Source organism: Nematolebias whitei, chromosome 1 (assembly GCF_014905685.2).
Source record: "Nematolebias whitei isolate Nwh7 chromosome 1, NemWhi1, whole genome shotgun sequence".
NCBI lineage: Eukaryota > Metazoa > Chordata > Actinopteri > Cyprinodontiformes > Rivulidae > Nematolebias > Nematolebias whitei.
In genome coordinates this window covers 68145294-68161741 of record NC_056498.1, presented here as the reverse complement: position 1 = coordinate 68161741, position 16448 = coordinate 68145294, and the positions used below count along the sequence as shown (strand labels likewise).

The following is a 16448-nucleotide window of genomic DNA, read 5'->3' as shown; positions in this document are numbered from 1 at the left end:
TTTTGTGAAGCTTTAGCACGAGTAGCAGTAGTATTAGTTGTAGGATTAGTATAGTGTTGACTGGATCGCTGTGCTGGATGTTTTTGTTTTTTTTAACCCTATGTGAAGTCAGCGGAGGGGATTCAGTGTCTCAGAGAAGATTCCACAAGTGTCTCAATCTGTTGCGGCAGCTTCGACCAGTTCTTTCATCACAAGTTGATCTAAATCCCACCCGTTCTGCCACGACACACAGCTTACCGATACACGCCCTGGTGGATTTTAAAAGGGATGTAAAACATGGATCCAGATCCACTCATTTCCCAGTGAAGAAGCCACCAGGTCAGACAAGGAGGTGGAGGCTGGCCAGGGAAATGTGCAGGCTTGGGATGAACCACCAGCTCGTACGTCCGTTGTCTGCAGAGCGACGGGGTGTTTCCTTAGTAACATGCACGTTGGGGGCTCAGTAGCTGTTCTCGTGTCCCGCCAGGATGTAGAGGTTGCTGTGGGCCGTAGGGTTGTCTATTGGCCGGCTCTCCAGCACCACCACTCTGCAAACAAACACACACACACGCAGGCAAACACACACCAAGATCCAGTTGAGTTAAATCAAAACCGTTTGTTTTAGAATGCTTCAGGTTAAATACCATAAAGTAAAATAAAGAATCAAGGAAAAATAAAGACCCAGCGTTTATATTAGCAACATTTGTCGCCAACCAGCAAGCCACAAAGGTTTTGATACAAGAATATTGGACCCGTTATTTGGAAAAAAGCAGCACAGAGAAAAATTCTGTTCACACCGAGGAAAACAAGAAGACTTAATGTGTTTGAGTCTCAACTTCAATGAACTCAACGACCAAACAGACACCAACATGATCCAGTAAAATCAGAAATAGCTTTCAAGAACCCCAACAGAAGAAGGCGAGGTTTTAGGCCGTCTGTGGCCTGTGAACAGTGACAGTACCTGGGCAGGGAGAGGCTCCTGTCCCCAGCCTCTGGATGTCTACGATCAGCACGTCTTCAGTGATGACACATCAGAGAGCATGTTAACACAGTGTGCCTGGCTGTGACTAATGTCAGAGCTGTTTGCACATATCCACTGCAGTTGCAAAATGTTTCTGAGATGTTCTGGCGGCATGTTGAAAAAATAGACATCTGCAGGATTTCCCCCCACCCCCCACACATATTATAGCTGGCATCATAAAACCTTCATACAATTAGCAAGTGAGAGGATGTGACCGTGTCTTATACTGCCACCCGATGGTCATAAAAAGGTACTACACTCAAAACAAATTAACCAACATTTCTTCTTAAATTTGACAATAATTACTATTTATTGTCAAATTTAAAACAATTTATTGTTTATCGCAATAATTTTTGAGACAATTAATCGCCCAGCAAAATTTGTTATCGTGGCAGGCCTATCCTTGACTCCTGTTTGCTGATCTATAGTGTTATGAATGCATTCAGCTAGATGTGATCTGAAAGAAGCCTTTTCAACAAGCTGAGAAGAACCATATGTTGTTGCTGTTTAGTATCTCCAGCTGTGAGAGCGCACCTTTCACTGTGAAACTCTGGTGTCACCAGTGTCAGGGTCCAACTGTTCGCATATACTTATCTGAATATATCTGACTTTCATGAGTGAAAACAGCTCAGGAGTTGGGGTGTTTCTCACCTGTCTGATCCCAGCAGTCTGAAGTTTCGTGTATTGTCAGAGATTTCTTGAGTGATCTGAGGAAAAAGAGAGACAATTGCAAGAATAAAGAACGACGTCTTGTTCCAACAACAACCCCTCTGACCGCAGTTAGTTATTATTTTCACCACGCAATTGAAATGACCTTGTGAGACTGTATGCATGCACGTTCCACATGGTTGAACATGGACCGTTTGCAACAAAGCAACAACTCCCTCTGAGCAAACTGATCACAGGAACATATTAGGCGACACAGCATCATATTTCAGTTAAGATTAAATCTGTGTTAATAATAAAGACTTGAACGGAGCCCTAAGCCTCAGAAGTGTTGAAATTTAAGTCCTGGTTTTCTTCACACCAGCGGTGTTGAAACAGCTGCTCCTCACTGGCACACTTTAGTTGAGCTTGACCGTTTTATTAACTACCAGTGATGACAGTGTTTCCCCTACCATTATACAAGCGGGGCGCCCCGACCCGTCAACAGAACAGAGCGCCCCACCCACCGAACCAAACTGCGTGGACACCCCCCTCCCCCACCCGTCGGCACTGACAGCGCAATACAGGCAAGAGTTGAATTCGAGCCTAAAAAATCCAACCCGACCCTAGCCCATAGACATTTTGTCCAAGCCCGACTCGACATGATCAGTTAACTGTAATTAGAGGACTGAACCCGAAAAAACAAAAACAAATTCTAATTAAACTTTTACTGCTTTTGTAAGCAAATTAGGTTGACATGATATTTTACAAACATATTTCAAAGAAAGGAAGATATAATTTTTCTTGTTTATTAACAAGTCACCAAATGGATATTAGCATACAAAACGAATAGAGTAAAAAAAATCAACTCTAAAGATGATGTGTTTTTTTTTACCTCTTTCAACCGCCAGTCAGACCTGAGCGTTAACCTGACCTGACACACATCAGCAGGTTTCACTGTGCTGGCTTTGTAGAGTGAGTTCTCCCATTTTTAGCTTTTGTTTAATACTTTCCAGCTCCATTATGTCGCTTGTTGCGAGTCAGATGCAAATCCTCAGATGTGTGATAAGAGCAAAGTGTGGGCGGGGCCATATGCGCAATTGTTGCGCAATGCGCCACTCTCTTTTCAGTCTGATTAACTGCTGCACTCTTCTTTCTTCCTTTCCTCATCCTCTCAACATAGTAAACTTACTGCCTCCTCCTCAGCAAGTAGATTAACACAACTTTATATTGCACATTCTTATTTAGTTTTCTTTGTGCTGTATGATTCGTAAAACCGTATCAAAAGCCTGAGCCCGACCTGGCCTGCCCATCAAGCACATAATTTTGGCCCGACCCGAAATTCGGGCTGGACACAGACACAGGTGCTCAGCAGTGACCTTACCTCGTTGGTCTTAAAACTCCTTCCCTGCATGCCGTGCCTCCAGAAGGCCAGCACACTGTCCTGAAGACAAACTGTAAAACAAATAAACACACGGTTGTTTACATCATTATCAGAGTCAGAGATTCTTTATCGTCAGTCGCACCACATGTGGTACATGTGGTGGGACGAAATTATGTACACAGGGTCCAAGTTACATCAAACAATAAAAATGTAAAAGAAAAACAATGATAACATTTAAGATATGAACTAAGAAAAACATCAACTAAAAATACACTAAGCACTAATAGCATAAAAACATTACGTCGAACAGCAGCACGAACATGAGCATGAGTCTGTGTGAGCAGATGAGCACGAACATGTCACACCTTTTTGCAGAAGTCCTGCAACTTATACACTGAAGTGACTAATATACGTTTTGTTTTTCCATATTCATAACGCAGTGTTTGACTGACGCTTGAAATGTTCATTCATAGACATGAACCAGTAAACATTACCAGTTGCAGCCGCTAGATGGCCCTATAGGCTTTTATATGTTGTTCTTCTACCCCCAATCCCCCACCCCACAAACATTCACTTAGAGACAACTGAGAAAAACTTAACATAAGTAAAATGTCCCCAAACAGAAAATCCTATTTTGCAGATTACTAACTGCAGGTAATAAATATGCAGCCCAAAACTGTAATCGAGCAGCAGAAAGAAAGTTTGTAATAGGGCTGGGCAATATGGCTCAGACATAATATCATGATGTTTCAGAGCATTCTGACGATAACGATACATTTCATGATGTAACAAAAATAAACAGAAATCATAGTAATTCATTTGACAAAATTAACCTAAACATGTTGCTTTGCAGTATTGTATAAAAAATAAAAAACAAGGATTAATTTTACTGAAATTACATTGTTTAGTAAAGTATTCCGTCTCAAAGTATAAAAATAAGAAATATCCTTCTGTTATTTAGATTGAAAAAGTCTGCACAAAATATAGATCAATCAATCAACCACAAAAACTAAAGTGCAGGTGAAGTTTCCCAAAATAACTAAATAAAATGAATCTTAAGATCTGTTGAGCATAAATGTAACATACAACAAAATGTGTTGCCTTTAAATGAGCTATAACTTCCAGAACTTGTAACAAGGTGATCATCTGACCCTGAAGCTTGTGGTGTTTCAGCTTCCTCTGTTCCTGCAGGAATGATTCATTTCTCTGATGCTCTGTCTCTGATCACCTGACTCTGTTCTTGTACTGGCAGTTTGGAGCGGGGGGGGGGGGGGACCCACTGCGCCTGCACTGGCAGCCCAGAGCTGGGTGGGGGGAGGGAAAAAAGCCGAGCTGCGCTGGGGGGGGGGGGGGGGGGGGAGAGACAGTTGAGTTGTCACCGTCTGTACCTGCAGTTTAGAGCTGGATGGAGAAACGCAGTTGAGCTGCGCGTTGTTCGTTTTTAGCATTTTAGCTAGCTAGTATTGTGCGCAGCTATTTAGTGTTACGCCAGTATCGACAGGTGGATGGGGGAGTGCGTTGTTTGGTTCGGTATTTTGGCGAGCTCGGTTCTGTTAACGGGGCGGGACAAACACGTTTACGTCATGAAATTAGCATATCATGATATTTATTTTCTCGGGCAAGCTTTTTTTACCCGTATTATTGTGAACGATACAATATGGCCCAGCCCTAGTTTGTGAACGAGTCGGGTCCGTGCAGTCTGTCTGGGGGATTCAACGCGGTGGAAGGGACAGTTGCATGGCAGCGGAGGATCCCCCTTGTGGGGAACATTCCCCCCGTGTCTGGCTGTCTCCTGCCGGGCGCATTTCCTCTGCGACGGTGTGCCATCCATCCATCCACTTATCAATCCATCCATCTGTTGCGGCTCTGACTGCAAGCTCTACAGCTTCCTCCGCTGCACGAGATGGGAGGAAGGGTCAGCGGGGTGCATGTTCCGCTGCCCCAGGAAGCAGCGAGGTGCAGGCGGAGGAAGGCTCCAGAGCTTGCGTCCGGAGCCTTCGTCCGAGGAACACCAGCACTCAGGCGAAATGAAGCTGTTTTGATCATTAAAGTACATTTATTAAGGAAAAGTTCGACTAAGACACACCTTTGCTATAATATCGAGCAAACAAATAATTGTTTTTAAGTGTTAAACTTATTAAATTCTTGTTAAAGTCCTCTCGTGGGAGCCCATCAATTTTTGGCACTAAAACCAGTCCACGTTTCCCGGGGTTCAGCGGTGACGTATAATATATGCGACTTATACAGCGAAGTGACTTATTTATGTTTTTTTTTTTCCACTTTATTATATATTGTTGGATTAATGTGACTTAAACACTGAAGCGACTTGTAAAGCAGAAAATATAGAAGATATAAATATATTTTTAAAGTGAGTGTTTTTTTCCAGGTTTGTTCTTTTTTACCTATAGATTCAATCTGAAAGTTGAAGGTGAGCTCGGCTGATAACTTCCTGCTGGATTTCAGTCGCCCTTGGAGGTTCACTATCTTTATACATCCTGAAAAGGTAGAGATGAAAAAATCAGAGGGTAAACACTTCAAAATGTAAGCAGCACAACATAAGACATTTGAGGAGGGTAAAAATTAATCTCTCACTGTCGAGGCAGACTAGGATGGTGTCTCTCTCCAGCTGAGTGACGTGGATCACACATGTCTGTGGCGTGTCTGTGCAGGGGACAAGAAGTATTAAATAGCTCTTCTTCCTGAACCCTCATGGCATTGTTTAAACACAGCAGAACCACCCTGCTCTAACCTGACTCCGTAAACCAGGAGGAGGTAGCGTTGGGGTTGACGGTGCAGAATCGGACCACCTGGCTGAGCTCGGTTCCTTTGCTGACCGCTACGCAGATGAGAGGGTAGGTTTGCTCAGGGACCACCAACATCTCAAAGACCTCCAGTGGACATGGCAAAGGGAAATCAATGGACTGTAGGACAAATAAAGAGAAGATTTTAATTAGGGGTGCAGAAAAAAAATTGATTTATTAAAGAATCTAGATTCTTAGTCCTGGCGATTCTGAATCGATTCTAAAGGCCCATAAATCGATTTTAAAATGTGTTTAAGTTTTATGTTTTTCTGCTCCTACACCCGAGTGTACTGCATATCGCATTACGTGCCCACTCAGACGCCATAGAATTGGGCTGTGTAGGCCACCGTACAGCAAGCTAGTTAGCCAGCTCTCTTTATCTGAGTGGAGTCTGTTAGCATGGAGCAGCAGGACAGCACGATTCAACCTGCTCCTTCGTCTCTAAAAGTCATGTCAGATCCTACAATGTTCCGGAGAAGACAGAGCTTAACAAGAGCACGGTTGTTTGCAAGAAGCGTCAAAAATAATTGCGGTATAGTATTTTGGATATGACAAATGTGTGAAAGATGAAAGAGAAGCAGCCGACCAGCGAGCTCTGAAACAAACTTCCAGGCTTCCCCAAAGGCTGCGAAGGCCCCTCCATCTCCTGCTCTATCACAAAGATTTACAAGCAGAGAGCTCAGAGGAAGGCGAGGGGTTTAGTTTTATTTTTAATACGATGGACTCGACGTAAGTTATTCCTTCACGTAGATTTTTAGTGATAAAGCAGCTCCACAACTCCACCATGATACAAAAATAAAGTGGGAGAAGCTCTGATTAATGCACCGGCTGCAGCTCAAAGGTAACTGCTTTTTCTCATATTATACTAAAACGTAAATAAACAAGTTATACAACAAACTTAATGTAATTTGTCTTTTGAACAGGTTGAAGAGGCCAGATGAGACATCGCCTGGAGCCAGTTCTAAATGATACAATTTATGATTTATAAAGTACAGCTCTGAAGAGATTTTGTGCAAACTTGCACAGGTTTTGAAAGTATGTTAAAGATTTACCAAATATGAATCAATAGAAGTCTGTATATTTCATATTAGGTTAAGTTTTGAAAATATAACAAATGTTAGAGCAATATGGTTAAAAAAAATGTGAAGTCTGTATTTTACTTTGAGTTAAAGATAAATATACTATGGTAGACTGAAGTCTGTTTACTTTTGTATTTATATATTTTGAATTATTTGTCTGTGATGGACTGGAGACCTGTCCAGGTGTCCCCGCCTCTCACACAGTGATGGCTGATATGGGCACCAGTGACCTTTGTGACCCGTAAAGGAAGAAGTGGGTAAAGCTGATGGATGATGGATGGATGAATTATTTGTTCCTACATTTTTTTAGACAAATCCAGGCAACTAAGCTAATACTGGTAATTTAATTTACAGAATTTTATGCACGCCTATATTTGTTCCTATTTTTGGTATGAATATAAAATGATGCAAAAAGATTGGATACAGTAAAGAACCTAAAATTATTGTTTTAAATAAACGTTCTATTTGTTTACATTGTTGTTTAATGTTTTCAACTTGTCAGTTACATAATTGAAACAAAATTTGATAATTTCAAGAGAAAAATAGTTTCTGAATCAAAACTTGTTTCTGAATTGAAAAATTGATTTTGAATCGAATCGTGACAACAAAAATGGAAATCGAATTGATTTGCCAGACACAGAGATTGGCACCCCTAGTTTTAATATTTGTTGTAGTTCTGTGGCTTAATGCTGCAGATAATGTTTTTTATTATACATAAAGCTTAAACACGTCCGCATTTTAAATCATGTTTAAAACAAAAACAACCAATTGAAGTAAATAAGTCACAAATAATCACGTTATTACACAACACGTAAGATTTCTAATGATATTTTTCATAATTCAGTGGGTTTCTTTAAAAACAAGTGAAAGTGTTTTTTATATACTTGTACCATGTCAACAACCTTGCAGATTTAGAACAATTACTTTTTTCAGTTGTGAAATATATAATGGTACAAAAAGTACCTTTCAAAATAAAAGTTCTCTGTTTCACCTTTAGTTTTTTTCAATAAATTTACCTCAATACGGTCACTGACTTTGAAGGCACTAGATGGGTTTTAAAATATAGGAACTAAAGTATTGATGAACAGTTGGCAAATAAATACAGGCAAACAGAAAAACTATGAAGCAGAGAACAGTACCAGCAATACCTTCATGAAAATCATCCTGATATTTGCTCTATTTACATATAGACTCGTGGACAGTGACGGGTTGACAATTAAAAAAAAGGCTAAAAGTCCAGTCATAATTTGGAGAACTGTGTTCTCTAATACCATTCCTCTTGGTAATGAGCAAAAACCTTTCTGGTTTGCACGAGAGAACTTTAATCTGCTGTAAAACACTGAACAACAGGATTGTTGTGCAAAAAACTGGAGGAGCACATTTAAAGAAAGATATTTCAGAGCTGTGTTTTTTAATATCATAAAACGAGACCCAAACACGTTAGATACCAAATCACAAGGACTTGTGAGGAGAGCAAAACTGACCTTAATGAGCATAAACTTCTGCATGGACTCCACCCACTCCAGCAGCATGACACTAGACTGGAAGGCTCCACACAGGTATTTATGGCCTGTATACGGGTTACGGACTGCCAGGAAACAACACAAACTATTAGGGACTGGGATGTTGTGGTTCTATTAGGCATTTACTTTGAAAAAAGTTTGAATTTACTGGTGTGAAAATGTTTAAAAACAAACTGTCCAGCTTGTAACAGTCAACTACTCAGTCTCACTAAGACATGAAATAAGCTAAAAAAATATAATAAATAAAACTCACCAACGCAGCACTTTTGGCACCCTTTAGTTTCTGGAATCTTATTGGACACAGCAAACTTCCTACAATCAGACAATAAAACAGCTTCATAATGTAATGTAATTAGTGATGGAACACACAAAGGTAAATATGTGTGACCTATTACAATTTAACTGATCACATGGCCTAAAGGAAAAAGGGAATTTGTAAATAATTTACAGCTTTGGTTTCCTGGCTTGTTACCTTGGAATTATCTTATCGGGGAGTTTGTGTGTGGGAATGGCTACTGGTAACTTCTGTAACTGTCGAGCCTGCTCAAAGAGACCGCTCAGACTGTGGGAGTACAACTGAGAAGCTTTTCCTGTTTCATTTAACAAAAAAAGAGGAAAGAATTACAGATGTCAGACATTTGTTATACGAATAAAACCTTAAATCTCAAAACTAGGTGCTTACATAAATTCCAAGTTTAAAACAGCAGAAATCGCAGCAGTCATTCATTAAATAACTTGAACACAGATGTTTAACTCACCAGATATAGAAAGAAGACAGTTGTTCATGACATAAAGCCACGTACACCTCCGAGGGAAGAGCTGCAGGCAGATACAGAAAATAAAAATGCAGCAACAACAATTTAATAACTACTTAAACTATTTTAATTAAATTTCAACAGCTTTTTTTTAATTTTTTATAAGCCACCCCTAAATAATAGTCTAGAACATAAAGAACATGCAAAAGTAAACAGAGGTTTATATTTAATAGATACAGGGTCTCACCTGTTCCATTGTTGTCTCATGAAGCTCATTAAGGTTTAACGTGTAGATTCCTTCTTCAGCTCCAAATATTAAATATTGATCTGAAACAGATATTTCACATTTACTTAGGATAAAGTAATGCATCATCATTTAAAGATTTTCATTTCATTCATCCTGGGAGTTGTGCACGTTTCTCTGTTGGTTACCTCTGGTGTCAGGATTGATCCATGAAGTGGCACAGTGGATCTTCAGTGGACAGCCGTTGAACACCTTGGAGAAACATGCACCCATCTGCACACAGGACAAAACAAAAGAGGCAGTGTAGAAAGGATCTGAAACACACTTTGGTACACCTTGCTGTTCTGCTTGGACAGCAGTACACTCCATTTAGCAAGTCAAAAAAAGTCCAAATAATGATTGTGTTTATTGTGTTGTGCTGTTATTAAAGTCACAAATCCTTTTCTGATGCTAATTAAGTTTATTTACTCAAGAAAAGGATCACATATTACTACTAAAACTAGGGAGGCACGATATTGGATTATTGGCCGATATCCGATATATTAAAACTTATTCGTCCGATAACCAATACAGATATTTTTTTCCTTAGTTCTACTTTCAGATTCAGATATTCTTTATTGTCATTCGCACCACATGTGGTACATGTGGCGGAACAAAATTATGTACACAGGGTCCCAGTTACATCCAACAAAAGTATAAAATGTAAACGAAAAACAGTAATAAGATCTAAAATATGAACTAAGAAAAACATTAACTAAATATACACTAAGCACTAATGGCATAAAAACAATAAACACAATACGCCGAACAGCAGCACGAACATGTCTGTGTGAGCAGATGAGCATGAATGAACACAGCAACATGAAACAGATCAGCAGCAACATGAAACAGATCAGCAGCAACGTGATGTGATTTTTCACAGTGATTATTCTGGTTAGAGATTCATGAGTCTAACAGCCTCAGGGTAGAAGCTGTTCCTCAGTCTAGTGGTTCTACACTTAATGCTCCTTAACCTCCTTCCTCAGGGGAGCAGGGCAAACGGTGTGTGTGCTGGGTGAGTGGGGTCCTTCATGATGCAGGTGGCCTTCTTCCTGCATCTGGAGGTGTAGATGTATGTGATGGTGGGGAGACTGACTTACAGAGACTTCATAGCTTTCTCTGCTGTGGAATTAAAATACTATATTATTCTGCATGGTCTTTGTCAAATTGGCCTGCTATCAAATGCAGATGCCAAAAAGGGGTCTGAAAATGATGTAACTTCAACTTGGATTATGTTTAATGTAAAATTTATTCAAGGCATTTACTCTCTAACACAATGACAACACTCGAACAGTGCAAATTTGTAAATTTTCACAAATCTAAACTCAACGGTGCGTGTGATGTCAAAGTTATTATGCTGGTGCTGCAGACATCCTAGTCACTGGGTTGTCATAAAAAACCAGTGCCTTATATATACATATATATACAAACAGTGTCTTTTATATCAGTGAGTTATTTTTGATGGAATGGCCGATGTCCAATATTTAACTTTATCGCTAATATCGGCCGATACCGATACCATGCCGATAATATCATGCATCCCTAAATAAAGCTCACAAATGGTACTCAAGAAGTGATAGAATGTTATATTTTCCCCACAAGCCTTTGTATGAGTACTCTGAACAGTACTGATGAGTACTGATTTTGTTACACATTTCAGTACAAGAGGCTGGCACTTACATGGACTTTGGGTGTTGGTGGGAGGCCATTACTGATAGGCTTCTGAAATAGAGAAATATAAACAGTTAAAATAAAAACAAATCAATAAGAAATCCTCTATTCATTTCAAGGGAAGTTTATTTTCTGGCACGTCTTCTACTAACATAAGAAGCATCAGTGTGATGCCTCACTGAAAACATTTAAAGTAGAACCAAAATCTCTTGAGTGGACTCAGATCTCTGATTTCCTTACCGGAACGTCCTTCTTCTCTTTCCGCGTGGGGACACTAGGGGGCATGGTGGACTGCCTCTCTCCTGGACTTTCCCTCTCACCATTGTGGGGAGAGTTCAGCCCATTACCTACAACAACAACAAGGCCACGTTTTAGTGAGACTGAACAGTTTTGGTTATAATTAGAGCAATTTAACCTTACAAACAAAAGACAGAGGAGTTGCAAGGAAAAACAAACTCTTGGGAGCAAGGGGGGAGGAGGGAGGAAGCAGGAAGAATACGAAGGATCATATATGGTCAGGAGCAATGGAGGGTGTGAATCTGCTAGACACCGGTCAACAAAACAACCTCTGCACAAACAAGACGACGCATTACAAGCTGCACCGACGACATGACGAAACAAAGACTTCTGATCTCCTGAGCGGGCGTGGCTCCAGTGTTGGCAGCGCTGTGCACATCAGTTGAAGTGAATCATTCGAGGACATGTCAAAAATTTGATTCGTATTACGTCATCGATTTATGCTTTTCTATGAAAAGAGATATTTAAGTTACAGGAATGAGCTGCTCGGACACAAATACGCCTCTAAAAATAAGCAATTGATCATTTTCTGTTGTTCGTAACATCTAGTTTCATTGTTTGGAAGGTGCTTGAACATCATTTCAATATTTTCATCAAATAATATATGGAGAAAAAAATCCACCAGAATCAGTTTATGCTCTTACTGCAATGATAATTAAATGTGCGTTTGTTACTAATCTCATCTCTGCTGATTGTTTTTTTTTATTAATTAGCAGAGCAACAGCACAGTGTAACACCAGCCTGCCTGCTGACACCTTAGTTTTATTTAAACTCCAAAACTTTCATTTACCCTTTTTAAGACCATCAAGTAAAGATTCACTCAGCTAGAGGTTGAAATCAGAAAGTTTTCATCTTAACCACCATTGACCAGTGAATTTAAAAAAAGTTTCTGCTCCCTGCCTGAAGTGACACTAAAACCCAGAACTGCTCAACCACCACAATGTTTGAGACAACAAACTTTATCCAACAGTTTAGGCAGCAGCACTACACTGAACTAGACCAATCTGATGAAGCTAATTTATAAAATAAGCAAAAATAAAAACAAGAAATCCCCAATGGGATCAAATATGAAATACTGGTATATACTTTTTCCAAACTAAAGAAATAGTTTCAAACATTTGATACATGCTTAGAAGTTAAAATAAGCAATATATGAACAAGGTGTTGATATTCTGCTAACAGAGGATGCAGGCTTAATGTCCTTTTATGCTACACACAAAACTGGAGTCTATTCCTGTATTTCAGCTGCTGTTGATGAATGTTCCAAAGAAACTGTTTAAATTATAGATCTTCGATCCAGAACCAGATCAATATTTTTACTACATATTATTAATGTTCACTGCATCAATTGTAAATCTTTAGGCACTATCATACAATCATTATGTTTCTGTCGGAGTTCTGAAAGGACAAAAAGGTTTTCTTGGAGTCCTCCTGTCTTCTTCAAAGTAGGGGGGGGGGAGGTGTTAGGAGATTCTGATTGGATTAAAAATGAAACTAATCAAACTTTAGAAGAGATGAACATACAGAGAAGGAGCTGATAAATAGAAGGAACTTAAAGCACAAAATTGATCAAAGCATTATTGTTGTTAATGGATTCATGGAACAAATAAATCAATTAGTCTACAAAGACCAACCAATGGAAGACCACACAACTGAAGAGAACGACAGGGTCTGCGGACACTACCCAGCTACCAATCAGCTGATCTTACTCTCTTCCTTTTCCTGCTCCTCTTTCACCTCCTTCAGCACCTCCCACGCTTCCTCCAGCTCCTTCTCTGTGTGAGGCGTGTGGAGCCACTCCCAGAAATGTCTAAAGCTCCCATCATCCTCCTCTGGAGCGGAGTTTTCCGCATCTTTGCACTTTGGGCTGTCGTTACCTAGGCTACTGCGGCGGTGGGGCGGCAGCTTCGGGGGCGGAGGCCTTGGGGGGACATTAGAGGCAGGCTTGGCGGGGCTCGGCGTCTCCGGGACCGGACAGCGCTTGATGGTACCTCCTCCACTGTCGTCCTCGTGGTGTGACTGACCATCATCTTGTTTAGGTGGCGGCTGCTGTTTAGACGAGGTGATGGACTTCGGCTGGAGCAGATAAAAAAAAAAAAAAAAAAGACAAATTGAAAAATGTTTTAGGGGAGAAAAAACATTAAAATCGGAAATAGTTAATGGGGAAAAAAAAGTCACTTGTTCCTACCTTAGGTGGGAGTGGGGGTGGGTCTTTGGGCCTCTTTATAGTACTTGATCTACTAAAGAATAATAGGATGAAAAACTTTACATAAAAAATGTCAAGACAAGTCTGACCAAAACCTATATACAATTTATAAACATGTTTCAATTGAGGCTTTGGTTTTACCAGCCTACAAAAGGATTGTAGGCATCGCTCCTACAGGACAGCTTCCTATGACCCCATCTTTTGGTTTCTATATTTTGCTGATTTAGTCTAAAGCTACAGACACTAAAATAGTTTGACATAACTTGTAATAATTTACACGCACCTAAAAGAACACATCACAGTGAGAGCAATCACTTACATGACAGGTAAAACCAAAACCTGATAATACTTCATACAGAAACATAAGAAGTACTGCCCAGAGAGATGACTGAAAGGACATTTGCAGTTTAAGCAAATTTAAAAATTGAATAAGTGTAAAGGCTCTGAGAATGGTAATCAAACGTATCGAATGTGCTACGTTTTAGCACAAACATATTCAAAGTCCAATTATGCCAAATTATTCATCTTCTCTGAACAGCCAATATTATATTTTTTCTTAACAAAATGTGTGTTTCTCTGGGAAACCATAATTAAAAACAAGTTTATAATGTTTTTGTTATTACAAAGCCAATAATTAGAAGAGGACAAAATGAGAATGAACAGTGGAATGGGATGGAGTGACCCCCGATGAATAACACAGACACCAAAAGGAAAAAAAAAGCCATTTTCACACAAGTTCAGGAAATGAGCTGACAAGTTTGACTTTGCTGTTTACATGTATGATTTAACTTTTTGCTAGACATAGAAGAATTGTGCCTCTTTCCAAAGTTATTGGGAGACATGATGCAATACAGTGCAGTGCGGAAAGCTTCCTTTCACCAAGTCAAGAATGAGGCTCCTCCACAATGCTTCACACATTTTAATTATTTACACCAAGTGGAAAACAAAACGCAGATTGGCAGATACATGAATATGAAACATCAGCTGTTCCAAGCTCACTTAAGGTAAAAGCCTGAACAGTTCATTAGGAGGAATAGTGTGTCCAAAAGAAAACCAGATCAAATGCTATCCAGACGTGTAGTCTCGCGCACCAACCCTCTATAATAGTTCAGATCTTTAGTACATGTGTGAAAATGACTTTATAAACAGGGAACAAACACATATCTTACATGTTCAGTATGCAGGTGTACATTCTCAGTCATCCAGGACATGATAATACGAACAAATTAATTCAAAGGAAACTGGGATTTTTGTTTTATCTCTTAAATGTATACTTCAATTAAACAGGAAGTCCAGCTGCCTTCAAACCAAAAACTTAGAAATCAACTTAGATCACAAAAAAGCATAACATGTGAACTTTACTAATCAAACATTGACACATACGTATTCTAACTAACAAACGTAACAGTTTTAAATGTGAGTGGTAAGAAGACACCAAAATGTAAATTGTTAACTTTATCAATAACAAATAATCTGTTGCTGATAAAGTTTAAACAGTTACAGAGAATACAGGTCCCAGTGGGGGTGGTAAGAAGACGCCTGCAGGTGCAAAAAAAACCCCGCTAAAGTTGGGAAGAAAAAAGGGAAAGAGCAAGATTTGCAGAACACCATTTACTGATCCAATCCATAAAGAGTTAATCATTCAGGATGGAAAACTTTTATATCACCCACTTTTAGGAGAAAGTTTGTTACTGGTTTAAGATTTAGCAGGAATGTAAAAAGCTGTGTGTGTATGTCACACCATCTGAAATGTCACGTTCTACCAAACACAATGTTAGTCCTTGCAACGTTAGCTTGTTTTTAGTATATTAACAGCTGGAAATGGTTTGATTGTCCTTTTTTCCATCAAAACACTGCATGCTCTGCAACAACAAGCTCATGTCTATTGGGTCCAACAAAATAAAAGCACAAAATCCCTGACTGGCTGTGGAAGGGAGAAAATATGTTGTCAAGAAACAATTTGGCCAAACATAGAAATTTGGGTTTTAAACAATAGGCAAAGAGGCTGGATGCCAGACCTATGGTTTTTCTTCCTTTTTTAAAAGGTAGAGAAATGACAAGACAGCACACAAACAGCAAGACAGCACACGATGGCAATGAAAGAAGAACAGAGATGTAATAGCAGGGAAGATGACAGTATCACGAGGACCACATATAAAAATGAAACTAATCATGTCATTTAGAGTGAAACTTTAAAGCTACTACATGCAAGCGTTAGTACTGTAGCGTACATCTTACTAAAATGGCCTTTCTCAGATCTAAAGCCAGTTCATTTTTTTCAACACCGCCATTTCTTTATATCGCCAAGTATGACAATTTATAGACACAAAGTGTATAGAGTATACACGGCCTCTTTGTGAGTTTGTAGCTTCAGGGTGTTAGTAGGTTGACTCTCAGTCATCCAGGTCATGGCAAATCTACCCCACAAGGCAAGATGTTAGTAGTTTTGAAACGTCACACCAGGCAGCAGGAACAGCGTGGAAAACACACACAATGGATGAATACACACAAGCACAGGTGGCAAATGTGGCGTGATGGTTTGTGTGCTGCACAGAGATGCGTGGATGAAACTGTGACAAATACAGCAAGCCTGCCTCCATGTTTGCTCCTCATCCTCATTGTTTTCTCTTAGAAACAAGGAAGGGCCACACGAGGAAAATGGAAAATAGATGTGGAGACATGGAAGGAGAAGCTTCCCGCTTCTGAGTCTGAAAGGGAACTTACTGAGTGTGAGTTTCATCATCATCTGCACCATCATCATCCTCATCATCATCATCCCCTAAGTGTGCCACATGGCCCCTGGG

The 16448-nt window shown here is 39.7% G+C and overlaps 1 protein-coding gene across 1 annotated transcript in view; it reads right to left on the bottom strand.

Annotated features, from left to right (window-relative positions):
• Positions 1 to 317: 317 nt before the first annotated feature.
• The window catches only part of LOC119413264 (mitogen-activated protein kinase kinase kinase kinase 3), a 48171-nt gene continuing 32040 nt past the window's right edge, over positions 318 to 16448 (bottom strand). Inside the window, exons 18-34 of the mRNA XM_037680304.1 lie at positions 16369 to 16443; positions 13627 to 13678; positions 13316 to 13514; positions 11382 to 11488; positions 11151 to 11192; positions 9620 to 9704; positions 9435 to 9514; positions 9191 to 9251; positions 8905 to 9022; positions 8686 to 8744; positions 8394 to 8497; positions 5779 to 5950; positions 5622 to 5690; positions 5432 to 5524; positions 3030 to 3100; positions 1652 to 1707; positions 318 to 527 (exon numbers count right to left, since the gene is read on the bottom strand). Coding sequence (XP_037536232.1) covers positions 440 to 527; positions 1652 to 1707; positions 3030 to 3100; positions 5432 to 5524; positions 5622 to 5690; positions 5779 to 5950; positions 8394 to 8497; positions 8686 to 8744; positions 8905 to 9022; positions 9191 to 9251; positions 9435 to 9514; positions 9620 to 9704; positions 11151 to 11192; positions 11382 to 11488; positions 13316 to 13514; positions 13627 to 13678; positions 16369 to 16443 — 1531 coding nt within the window. The 3' untranslated portion in view covers positions 318 to 439. The remainder of the gene's footprint in view (positions 528 to 1651; positions 1708 to 3029; positions 3101 to 5431; positions 5525 to 5621; positions 5691 to 5778; positions 5951 to 8393; positions 8498 to 8685; positions 8745 to 8904; positions 9023 to 9190; positions 9252 to 9434; positions 9515 to 9619; positions 9705 to 11150; positions 11193 to 11381; positions 11489 to 13315; positions 13515 to 13626; positions 13679 to 16368; positions 16444 to 16448) is intronic.